General features: G+C 46.7%; 1 protein-coding gene across 5 annotated transcripts in view; it reads left to right on the forward strand.

Annotated features, from left to right (window-relative positions):
• Window positions 1-12,218, forward strand: part of LOC129822365 (protocadherin Fat 3-like) — a 381,150-nt gene that overhangs the window by 120,385 nt on the left and 248,547 nt on the right. For all 5 annotated transcript variants that reach the window (XM_055880588.1, XM_055880589.1, XM_055880592.1 and 2 more), the window contains exon 2: window positions 2,755-6,096. In XM_055880588.1, the coding sequence (XP_055736563.1) occupies window positions 2,781-6,096 (3,316 nt within the window). In that variant the 5' untranslated portion in view covers window positions 2,755-2,780. The remainder of the gene's footprint in view (window positions 1-2,754; window positions 6,097-12,218) is intronic.

Raw genomic sequence — 12,218 nt, forward strand, 5'->3', positions numbered from 1 at the left:
CCATCTGGCAGTCCGACAGACGAATTTGGTTTTGGTGGATGCCAGGAAAATGCTGCCTGCCTGAATGCATAGTGCCAACTGTAAAGTTTGGTGGAAGAGGAATAATGGTCTGCGGCTGTTTTTTGTGGTTCGGGTTAGGCCCCTTAGTTCCAGTGAAGGGAAATCTTAACGCTACAGCATACAATTACATTCTAGATGATTCTGTGCTTCCAACTTTGGTGAAGGCCCTTCCTTTTTCAGCATGACAATGCTCCCATGCAGAAATGGTTGGTGTGGAAGAACGTGTCTGCCTGCAAAGAGCGCTGACCTCAACCCAATCAAACACCTTTGGGATGAATTTGAACGCCGACTGCAAGCCAGGGCTAATGGGCCAACATCAGTGCCCGACCTCACTAATGCTCTTGTGGCTGAATGGAAGCAAGTCCCCGCAGCAATGTTCCAACATCTTCCCAGAAGAGTGGAGGCTGTTATAGCAGCAAAGGGGGGACCAACTCCATATTAATGCCCATGGTTGTAGAATGAGATGTTTGACGAGCCGGTGTCTACATAATTTTGGTCATGTAGTGTATATAAACACAACCTATGTGTTTTAATAAAATCATCTATATGTACTGAGCATGTCTGATGCTTTAAGCATGCTGTTTGATTATCAAGTTAGCCTAACCAGAAGAAAAAAACCTGTCTCCAAACCCTCCTCGCTCTCTCTCTCTCTCTCTCTGTCTTGTTCTCTGTCTCTTTCTCTCTCTCTCTGTCTTGCGCTCTCTCTGTCTTGCTATCTCTGTCTCTCACCGTATCTACTACAGTCCCCATCTTCTTTCTCTCGCTCTACCCATGCTCTCTCTTTTTCTTACTCTCTACACACACTCCCGCTCTTTCTCTCTCTCTAACCACGCTCCCTCTCTCTGCCTCCTGTCCCTTTCACTGAGTATTTCAGTCTTTAAAATCTTTGTGCTTCCCTCTACCCTCTATCTCTCTCTCTCAATTCTCTCCCTCCCTCCATTTTAACCCCTCGTCCTCCCAGTCTCTGCATCTCAGAGTGAAGGAGTGTTTGAACTGACAGCTCTTCATGCAGTAGCCTCTTTATCCCTGGGGATGTTCACCAAGCTTCTCTGGGCTGTGCTGTGTGAAAGGCATACCAACCAGCCTACAAAACACACACACACACACACACACACACACACACACACACACACACACACACACACACACACACACACACACACACACTCACACTCACACACACACACACACACACACACACACACACACACACACACACACACACACACACACACTCACACTCACACTCACACTCACACTCACACTCACTCACACACACACTATGTCTTACTATAATTTTGGCGACCAACAATTGATTCCCATTCAAAATCCTATTTTCCATAACCCCTGTTTTCCTTACCCTAACCCTAACCTTAGCCCCTAATCCTAATCCCAAACCTAAACCTAACCCCAACTCCTAACCGTAAACCTAACCACTAACCCTAACCCTAATTTGAACCCTAATTCTAACCCTAACCATAAACCTAACCCTTAAGCCTAAAATAACCTTTTTACAAGTGAGGACCGTCAAAATATCCTCACTTCTCTGAGTTTTAGTTGGTTTACTATTCTTGTGTGGACTTTTGATATAGTAAAATGTGTATACACTCACTCACTCACTCACAAATACGTGTATGTGACCAATACATTTTATTTTATTTGACACACTCTTTTGTGGATTGTGAATCTTTGTTCCATAAATGACTTATGGGTCTTATTTAAATGTAGGTTTTGGATGGTGGCTTCCATTGTTTCAGCCGAGTGGTTTGGCCACTGTTAAAAAGCAGATGTTTTTGTAGGTCATAGAATTGTCGAGAGACTCATAGTGCTGAAAGTGAGTGTTTTGAAAGAGAGAGTGTGTGTATGTGCGTGTGTGTGTGTGCATGTGTGTGTGCGTGCGTGAGTGTGCGTTTTGTGGGTGTGTGGCAGTTCTCTTTATCCAGCATTTTATTCGAAGTTCTCTCGGACATGTGGACTCTTCCTGTCCACCCTGCAGTCACTGCGGTGGAAAACGTTGAGTCATCATAACCCCGACCGCGGTGGCGCTCCTATCTCGACCAACATGGCATTTACCGGATCAGGGTTTCTCCCAGTACCCGGATTAGAACATATTTGTGGTCACTTATTTCAGAATAGCTCCTTCTTTTTCTGACAAGAAAAAAGAAACTAAGCACAACAGAAAGGCCTATTTTACTTATTTGTTGTTTATGAAGATATATGACATGTTTTCGAGACATACCGTTGCAGTTTTTCTTGTAGGCCAAGAATAGTATTATGATAGAGGGATCTGTTTCTAGCTTCAGCTTTCCTGCAGTCTAATAGTGGTATGTTTTCTTTGGTATGTGTGTGTTTTGGTGATGCTGCACTCCTCCTTCCACTAGCCATGCAATTATTTTGTTCTTTGCTTCTGGAACCAAACCTCCTGGTTTTTCGAAAACGTGCAATTGAGTGTACACATAGAGTCCACACACAATGATGTCATACCTCCTACGGTTGCATGGTTACTATGCATTCCGTCATCTCCTTCCCCCTCCCCCATCCAATCGAATGGATAATTTGTAGCCTGTTAGGCCTAGAGGTCAAAGGTCAAGTTGCAGGATATGTGGCATGTCTTTTGTGGTTGTAAATCTTTTCCCCCTTTGCCCCAGTCCCTCCCTATCTCCCCCTTGGCTAACGTCTCTCTCTTCTCTTTAGTTGCAGGATGGAAGAGTGATGATGGGATGGATGTGAGTATGGGCCAGTGGGGCTACATAGGCATGCGTGCCCCTCTCGTCAGCCTGGCCCTGTTTCTGCTACTCTCCCAGCTGCACCACTGCTGCTGCCAGGACCCCCAAGGGCATCCCCAGGGCCCCGCCAACGGCCCTCACTTTCTCTTCACTCAGCCTGTCTACCATGCCACTGTCTACGAGAACTCCGCGGCGCGCACCTACGCCAACAGTAAAGTTAAAATGGGCATCCACTTAGACCAGCGCTCCTGGGAAATCCGCTACAGGATCACCTCTGGGGATGAAGAAGGCTTCTTTAAAGCAGAGGAGTACGTACTGGGAGATTTCTGCTTCTTACGCATAAGGACTAAAGGCGGCAACGCAGCCATCTTGAATCGAGAAATCCAGGACAGCTACTTACTGACAGTGAAAGCCTCCGTCAAAGGGGAGGTTCTGGAGACCTGGACCAAAGTGACTGTCCAGGTCCTGGACATGAATGACCTTCGACCTTTATTCTCGCCCACCACATACTCAGTCACCATAGCAGAAAGTACCCCCCTCAGGACTAGCATAGCACAAGTTACAGCCACTGACGCGGACGTCGGCTCTAACGGGGAATTTTACTACTTCTTTAAGGAGAAAATGGAGCTGTTCGCCGTGCACCCAACTAGCGGTGTGGTCTCCCTCAGCGGGAAACTGAACATTGAGGAGCAGAACCGATACGACCTAGAAATCCAGGCGGTGGACCGCGGGATGAAGTTGTATGGCAATAACGGTGTGAGCAGTACGGCAAAGCTCTTTGTGCATGTAGAGCGTGTCAACGAGCATGTGCCGTTCATGAATGTGGTCACCCATGTCCCCTCGTGGTTGGACAAGGACCCTGTGTATGCAGTGGTCACTGTGGAAGACCTGGACAAGGGGTTAAATGGAGAGATTGAGTCTGTGTCTATAGTGGCCGGAGACCCTCTGAAGCAGTTCACTCTGGAAAGGTCAGAGGGCGATGAGTTCGCTATCAAAGCATCTGACCAAGTGGACTGGGAGAACTCTCCTTATGGATATAACCTCACTCTTCAGGCCAAGGACAAGGGTGCCCCACAAAAGTTTTCTGCGGTAAGGGTTGTGCACATCATGGGGAAGAAACCACAGGCTGTGGAAGTGAAATTCAAACAGGAGTCATACGGAATTAGTCTCAATGAAATCTCACCCCCAGGCATGATCGTAGAGGTGGTGAAAATCACCCCTGAGCCAGACGATGCTGAATATATCCTGACCCCCTCGGCAGACTCCTACTACTTCCGGATGAACACCCTAACAGGCGTGATCTCAACAAATCGCTGGTTCACGGAGGTCACCCAGGACGTGTTTGACGTCGAGGTGGTGGAGATGGACAGCGAGCTGAGGGTCAAAGTTCGGATCTCCATCGAGGACGCCAACGACAACACCCCAACTTTCACTCAGTCTTCGTACGAGGTGTTTGTCAACGAGAGCGTTCCCATTGGATCAACCGTGCTGACGGTGTCCGCTGTGGATGGTGATAGCGGGGAGAATGGATACATAACATACAGCATAGCCAGCCTTCAGCCCCTGCCTTTCAAAATCAACCAGTTCTCTGGAATCCTCACCACCACACAGGAGCTGGACTTTGAGTCCTCATCTGAGAGCTACGTGTTTGTGGTCAGGGCCTCTGACTGGGGTTCCCCCTACAGACGAGAGAGTGAAGTCAACGTAACTGTCCATCTGGAGAATGTGAACGACAACCAACCCTTATTCGAGAAAGTGGCGTGCCAGGGAGTGGTCTCTCGGGACTTACCCACCGACGAGGTGATAACCACCATGTCTGCCATCGACATAGATGAGCTAGAGCTGGTGAAGTACAAGATCCTGGAAGGGAATGAGAGGGGATTCTTCGACCTGAACCCTGACTCAGGGGTCCTGACCCTACGGAGGTCTCTCTCCACTGCCAGTCCAAAAAATGGTGTGTTCAATTTGAAAATAACCGCCACAGATGGAGAGAACTTCTCCGATCCAATGTTCGTGAACATCTCTATTGTCCATGGGAAATCTCCCCCAAAGAACTTCAACTGTAGGGAGACCAGAGTCGCCCAAAAGCTAGCTGAGAAATTACTAAATAAGTCCAAAGCTAGAACCAAGCCCAAGATCGAGGAAGGGTTCATTGACCTTTTCTCCGTCAACAGACAGACACCTCAGTTTGACAAGGCTTTACCCGCAGACATATCAGTGCGCGAGGACCTCAAGGTCGGGTCCAGTGTCTTCAAGGTCAACGCCTACGACGGCGACACAGGTTTTAACGGTCAGATTTTGTACGCCATCTCGGATGGAAACACAGACAGCTGTTTCACCATCGACATGGAGAGTGGGCTGATCAGCGTCTTCCTGCCCATGGACAGAGAGAAAAGAGACAGATACCTCCTCAACATCACTATCTACGACCTGGGCCTGCCACAGAAAACCGCATGGCGTCTGCTCACCGTCTACATAGAAGATGCCAATGACAATGCACCTCAATTCCTGCAGGAGGGAGGCTATAGAACCGTCATTCCCGAAAACATGGCCATCGGCACCGATGTCATTCAGGTTGAGGCCACTGACAAAGACTTGGGGCCTAATGGAGAAATTGTCTACTCCGTTTTGACCAGCACCACCCAGTTTGGCATCAACAGCTCTAACGGGATTGTGTATGTTGCCGGCCAGCTGGACAGGGAGTTTGTCTCCAACTTCAACTTGAAGATCGAGGCTCGTGACCGTGCAGAGAAAGGGAACCAGAAGTTTTCAGTCACCACTCTGAAGATCTCTCTAGACGACGTTAACGACTGCCCTCCGGCATTCATCCCCAGTGTCTACAACACCCGGGCCCTGGAGGATCTGCCAGTGGGTACCGTGGTGGCCTGGCTCGAGACCCAGGACCTAGACCTTGGCCTGGGCGGCCAGGTTAGATACTCCCTGGCCAACGACTACAACGGGAAGTTTGAGGTGGACAAGGCCAGTGGGGCCATCCGTCTGACCAAGGAGCTGGACTACGAGACGCAACAGTTCTACAACCTCACGGTGAGAGCCAAGGATAAAGGGAGACCTGTCTCTCTCCTGTCTGTCACCTTCATGGAACTAGAGGTGGTAGATGTTAACGAGAATCTCTACACTCCCTACTTCTCCCACTTCGCCCTCACGGGATCGGTGAAGGAGAGCGCCCGCATCGGGACCACCGTCCTCCAAGTCACGGCCCGGGATGACGATGATGGTAGAGATGGGGAAATCCAGTACTCTATCCGGGATGGGAGTGGACTGGGACGATTCGCCATCGACGAAGAGACGGGTAAGTGTAGATTGCCTGAAAACAAACCTGCTGTTACATGTAATATCGCTGTTTTGGTAGTTGGTTTATTCCCTGAATTTATAGGCATTAACAATTGAACATAAAACATTTGTTTGTGGTGAAGAGCTACAATATCCTCTTAAACTGACTAATGCTGTTTATGAGCCCTGTGTTTTTAATGGTGCTGGACCTTATAAGTCCTGTCTCGGCTGTGTGTGTGTGAGACGGAGAGAGAGACATGCTCCGGAGGCCAGTCCAGCGGCTGACAAATAATCTAATTGTGGAGCGGCAGCCGTGTTTGTGGCTGGGGTGTTCTTAAGAAGGTTTAGAGCTGTGATTTATAAGCTCTAGTCTGGGAGAGGGCCGTGTTGCCAGATTGAATTACAACTCCGCTATCTTTATTTACATTTAGTCTAGTTGTCATGTCATTTTCGCCTGACCCAGACATTTGGCATCTCTCTGCCTTCTCCACCTAAACCGCCCACCCCTCCTCTTCTACTTGTCTCCCACTCTTGGCTGGAGCTCCGGCAGACCAACTGGGAGGCTTGATGGGCCGTTTGTGACATTCTGCTCCGAGTTATTCTAGGATTTTCCTGATTCTATTTATTTAAAGGCGGCCCGTGCCCGGCCGTGTGGTCCTCCTGTCCACTGGCTAGACGAGGAGGGGCAGAGTAAATCGGTTCATTTCCTATCTGAAGGGAGAGGAGACGGCAGAGTGCCGAGAGGGAGGATTAGGGTTATTATGACATTAGTCCACGGTGTGTGATCGACCTCGTATCACCCCCCCCCCAACACACACACACTATATAAATCCTCCATGAAATATGGCCCAATAGTAGTTTCCACTTAAAATGGGAAGGGCTTGGATGAGAGGGAACATTGGAGAAGAGAGGGGGAGAAGTGGGAGAAGAGAGGGGGAGAAGTGGGAGAAAAGAGGGGGAGAAGTGGGAGAAGAGAGGGGTAGAAGTGGGGGAAGATAGGGGGAGAAGTGGGGGAAGAGAGGGGGAGAAGTGGGAGAAGAGAGGGGGAGAAGTGGGGGGAGAGAGGGGGAGAAGTGGGAGAAGAGAGGGGGAGAAGTGGGAGAAGAGAGGGGGAGAAGTGGGGGGAGAGAGGGGGAGAAGTGGGAGAAGAGAGGGGGAGAAGTGAGAGAAGAGAGGGGGAGAAGTGGGAGAAGAGAGGGGGAGAAGTGGGAGAAGAGAGGGGGAGAAGTGGGAGAAGAGAGGGGGAGAAGTGGGAGAAGAGAGGGGGAGAAGTGGGAGAAGAGAGGGGGAGAAGTTGGAGAAGAGAGGGGGAGAAGTGGGAGAAGAGAGGGGGAGATAGCTTTGAAACAGCATCACCTCCATGCCTGATGGAACGATAAATTATCTTGATGGTTTCAAATTGCCTTTAGATCCCCAGCAAATGGTGCTCTGGGTCCAAGTGATCCTTCATCCCACTCTACGATCGTGCTGTAGAATGAGAATAAGAAAACAGGACAGAGCGAGAGAGAGACAGAGAGAGAGCGCGAGAGAGCGCGAGAGAGACAGAGAGAGACAGAGAGAGACAGAGAGAGAGAGCGCGAGAGAGAGCGCGAGAGAGAGAGAGAGAGAGAGAGAGAGAGAGAGAGAGAGAGAGAGAGAGAGAGAGAGAGAGAGAGAGAGAGAGAGAGAGAAATACAATCCAACCGACTCCTCCTTTTGTTTGTCATGCAATTTAGCTGGAAACTGAAGAAGCCCCAAAGTGGTCCTCGAGCTCAGTTGTAGTCTATAACCAATGCCTGGTTGTCTTTTACATTTTGGTTGCAGGGAGGAGTAGCCTAGCTCAGCATGTTTAGCAGTCTGACTCTTTTCTTCTGGGAAAAACTCATGAACTGTCATCCATTAAACTACTACAGCTCTATAACTACTACTGTTTCTGCTCCTAGCAACAATATTAGTTTGAAGATAATGATAATAAATGCCTCAGCGTGCAACTGCCAGGTCATGTTTTGCAATTTCGTCTTGGATTAATCGCAGTCGCGGAATCGTCCCCAGACTTTTAAGATATATTGTCAGAGGTCATGTTTCAAATGAGCCATTGAACATTTTGACAGACAGGAAATGCAACCACACTGCTCCACTCAAGCGTTCACCAGGGGCCAGAAAGTCAAACTCTTAGCCCCAATCCATGTTAATCAGTCATAGGCCCCAGGCGCAGAATGCTAGTTCCAAACTGTCAAATGACTCATCAGTGATGACGAATGCAGAATACCATTAGACAGTAGCAGTATACCATCAGACAGTAGCAGTGTACCATCAGACAGTAGCAGTATACCATCAGACAGTAGCAGTGTACCATCAGACAGTAGCAGTGTACCATCAGACAGTAGCAGTATACCATCAGACAGTAGCAGTGTACCATCTGACAGTAGCAGTGTACCATCAGACAGTAGCAGTATACCATCAGACAGTAGCAGTGTACCATCAGACAGTAGCAGTATACCATCAGACAGTAGCAGTGTACCATCAGACAGTAGCAGTATACCATCAGACAGTAGCAGTATACCATCAGACAGTAGCAGTGTACCATCAGACAGTAGCAGTGTACCATCAGACAGTAGCAGTATACCATCAGACAGTAGCAGTATACCATCAGACAGTAGCAGTGTACCATCAGACAGTAGCAGTATACCATCCGACAGTAGCAGTGTACCATCAGACAGTAGCAGTGTACCATCAGACAGTAGCAGTGTACCATCAGACAGTAGCAGTGTACCATCAGACAGTAGCAGTGTACCATCAGACAGTAGCAGTATACCATCAGACAGTAGCAGTGTACCATCAGACAGTAGCAGTGTACCATCAGACAGTAGCAGTGTACCATCAGACAGTAGCAGTATACCATCAGACAGTAGCAGTGTACCATCAGACAGTAGCAGTGTACCATCAGACAGTAGCAGTGTACCATCAGACAGTAGCAGTGTACCATCAGACAGTAGCAGTATACCATCAGACAGTAGCAGTATACCATCAGACAGTAGCAGTGTACCATCAGACAGTAGCAGTATACCATCCGACAGTAGCAGTATACCATCAGACAGTAGCAGTGTACCATCAGACAGTAGCAGTGTACCATCAGACAGTAGCAGTGTACCATCAGACAGTAGCAGTGTACCATCAGACAGTAGCAGTATACCATCAGACAGTAGCAGTGTACCATCAGACAGTAGCAGTATACCATCAGAGAGTAGCAGTGTACCATCAGACAGTAGCAGTATACCATCAGACAGTAGCAGTATACCATCAGACAGTAGCAGTGTACCATCAGACAGTAGCAGTGTACCATCAGACAGTAGCAGTATACCATCAGACAGTAGCAGTGTACCATCAGACAGTAGCAGTATACCATCAGACAGTAGCAGTGTACGATCAGACAGTAGCAGTGTACCATCAGACAGTAGCAGTGTACCATCAGACAGTAGCAGTGTACCATCAGACAGTAGCAGTGTACCATCAGACAGTAGCAGTGTACCATCAGACAGTAGCAGTGTACCATCAGACAGTAGCAGTATACCATCAGACAGTAGCAGTGTACCATCAGACAGTAGCAGTATACCATCAGACAGTAGCAGTGTACCATCAGACAGTAGCAGTGTACCATCAGACAGTAGCAGTATACCATCAGACAGTAGCAGTATACCATCAGACAGTAGCAGTGTACCATCAGACAGTAGCAGTGTACCATCAGACAGTAGCAGTATAGCTAGTTACAATATGGATCCACATTGCTGCATAGAGCTATAAAAACTTCATTTTTAGATGAAAAAGAGGCTCAGGCACTCCCAGAGCTCCGTGTATGTTTCATGATCGATGTTCAAAGCTGAGTCAAAGGGGGCAAATGGATACCAGAACTCTCCTGTGAAGGAGAGTAGTACTGTAGGCTAGACCTATATAATTACAGTAAGGATATCATGTCTTTGAAGAGAACTCCAGAATCCATTCCCGAATCCCTAGAACTCATGTTGTTGATTTAAAAAGCGGATTGTGTTTTGCTCCCTCCTTTGTAGTTGCATGTCGAGCTGAGCATCACAGTACGTTTACACAGCTGTTGGACTGTCACATGTGCTCCCTCTCTGGCCTCTAGGTCACCAGCCTGCTCGTTATGGCGCACGCCTGTCACCATCGTTACGCGCACCTGCGCGTCATCAGACTCACCTGGACTCCATCATTTCCCTGATTACCATCACTATAAATGCCACTCCCTTTGGTTCCTTCCTCAGGCGTTATTGTTTCTGTTCCTATGTTATGTATGTGTGTTGTTCGTTTTACTTATTTTGTAATATGTTCCGTTTATTTTATTAACTTCTTATGGCTGCAAGGCAAAGTGTTGAGTAGCCAGTGAAATCGTGCCCATTTCAAACGGCCTCCTACTCAAATCTTGCTCGTACAATATGAATAGTATTATTCTTTTTGGATAGAAAACACTTTCTAGTTTCTAAAAGAGTTGGAATTATTTCTCTGAGTGAAACAGAAGTCCTTCTGCAGCACTTTTCCTGACCAGGAAGTGAAATGTCAGAAATCGATGCTCTTTTCAACTTGATGCCTATACATGGTCTTGACACTTAGGAGTCTACTTAGACTCTATACGCCTTCCTATTGGTGTAAAGAGGATGTCAGAGAAGAAATTTGTGTGCTCATCTTGTTCTGTGGTGGGAAAAAAAACTATTTCTTTGACGTGACCGTCCACTTCCGGTACTCTGAAGGAAGTGGGATTGACTTCTGTTTTGCCTTCGTATCGAACGGCTAACATCTTCGGCTCAAATTTTTTTTGATGCATGTGACCATATCATCGTAATGTATGTTTTTTCAATATAGTTTAATCAGATTAATCAGATTATTATAGTTTAATCAGATTACTGCCGTGTTCCGTCCTCTGACTGTGTTTACGTTGGAGAAATTTATGCCACTCGGCTAGTGCCAATGCTAATTGAAGAGGGAAATTTGCCATTCTGAATCGAAACAACGACTCATCTGGACAGAGGACACCTTCTTCAACATTCTGATGAAAGATCAGCAAAAGTAAGACCCATTTTATGATGTTATTTCATATATCTGTCGTGCATGTGAACTGGCCGTGGGCGCCCAATTGTGTCTGTCTATTGTAGCTACGCTAATATAGCGATACATTTTGTTTTCGCTGTAAAACATTTAATAAATCGGAAATATTGTTTGGAATCACAAGATGCCTGTCTTTCAATTGCTGCAGACTATGTATTTTTCTGAAATGTTTTATGATGAGTAATTAGCTATTTGACGTTGGTATCTGTAAATATTATGGCTGCTTTCGGTGCAATTTCGGATTGTAGCTGAAATGTAAACTATGGTTTATACATGAAATATGCAAATTTTTCGAACAAAACATATGCTATACAATAAATATGTTATCAGACTGTCATCTGATGAATTTGTTTCTTGGTTAGTGGCTATTTATATCTTTATTTGGTCGAATTTGTGATAGCACCTGATGGAGTAAGAAACTGATGGAGTTAGAAAAGTTGTGTCTTTTGCTAACGTGGTTAGCTAATAGATTTACATATTTTGTCTTCCCTGTAAAACATTTTAAAAATCGGACATGTTGGCTTGATTCACAAGATGTGCACCTTTCATCTGGTGGCTTGGACTTGTTAATGTGTGAAAGTTAAATATTTAAAAAAATATATCTTTTGAATTTCGCGCCCTGCACTTTGAGCTGGATGTTGTCATAAGTGAACCGTGTCGGGCTGCCCCCGTAAAAGGTTAAAACACTCACTCCCTGAACTTGCTTCCCGACTCTCAGCGCACATCGTTACATGGACGTCGTTTTGTGCATGGACTGGAAGAGAGGATGTGACAGTCAGTGGACTGCAGGTTAAAACAAACCACCTGGGAAACCCATAAGGGGAGGGCAATTCCACAGTAACGGAGTTACGCTTTGATGAAGTTTTTTCACTTTAAAATGCAGAAGGACTACTTTGAACAATTTACTTTGAAATATGTACAAAAACTAATTTAGTGGAAGAACTGTGTAGATGCTAACTTTGGTAACGGAATTACAGTATAACCTCCCTCAGGTTTTTATGTGACCACATTTTCCAAAAACTGTTAAATATCTGCTCTGAATTAACA

The sequence above is a fragment of the Salvelinus fontinalis genome, chromosome 24 (genome assembly GCF_029448725.1).
Source record: "Salvelinus fontinalis isolate EN_2023a chromosome 24, ASM2944872v1, whole genome shotgun sequence".
Classification (NCBI taxonomy): domain Eukaryota; kingdom Metazoa; phylum Chordata; class Actinopteri; order Salmoniformes; family Salmonidae; genus Salvelinus; species Salvelinus fontinalis.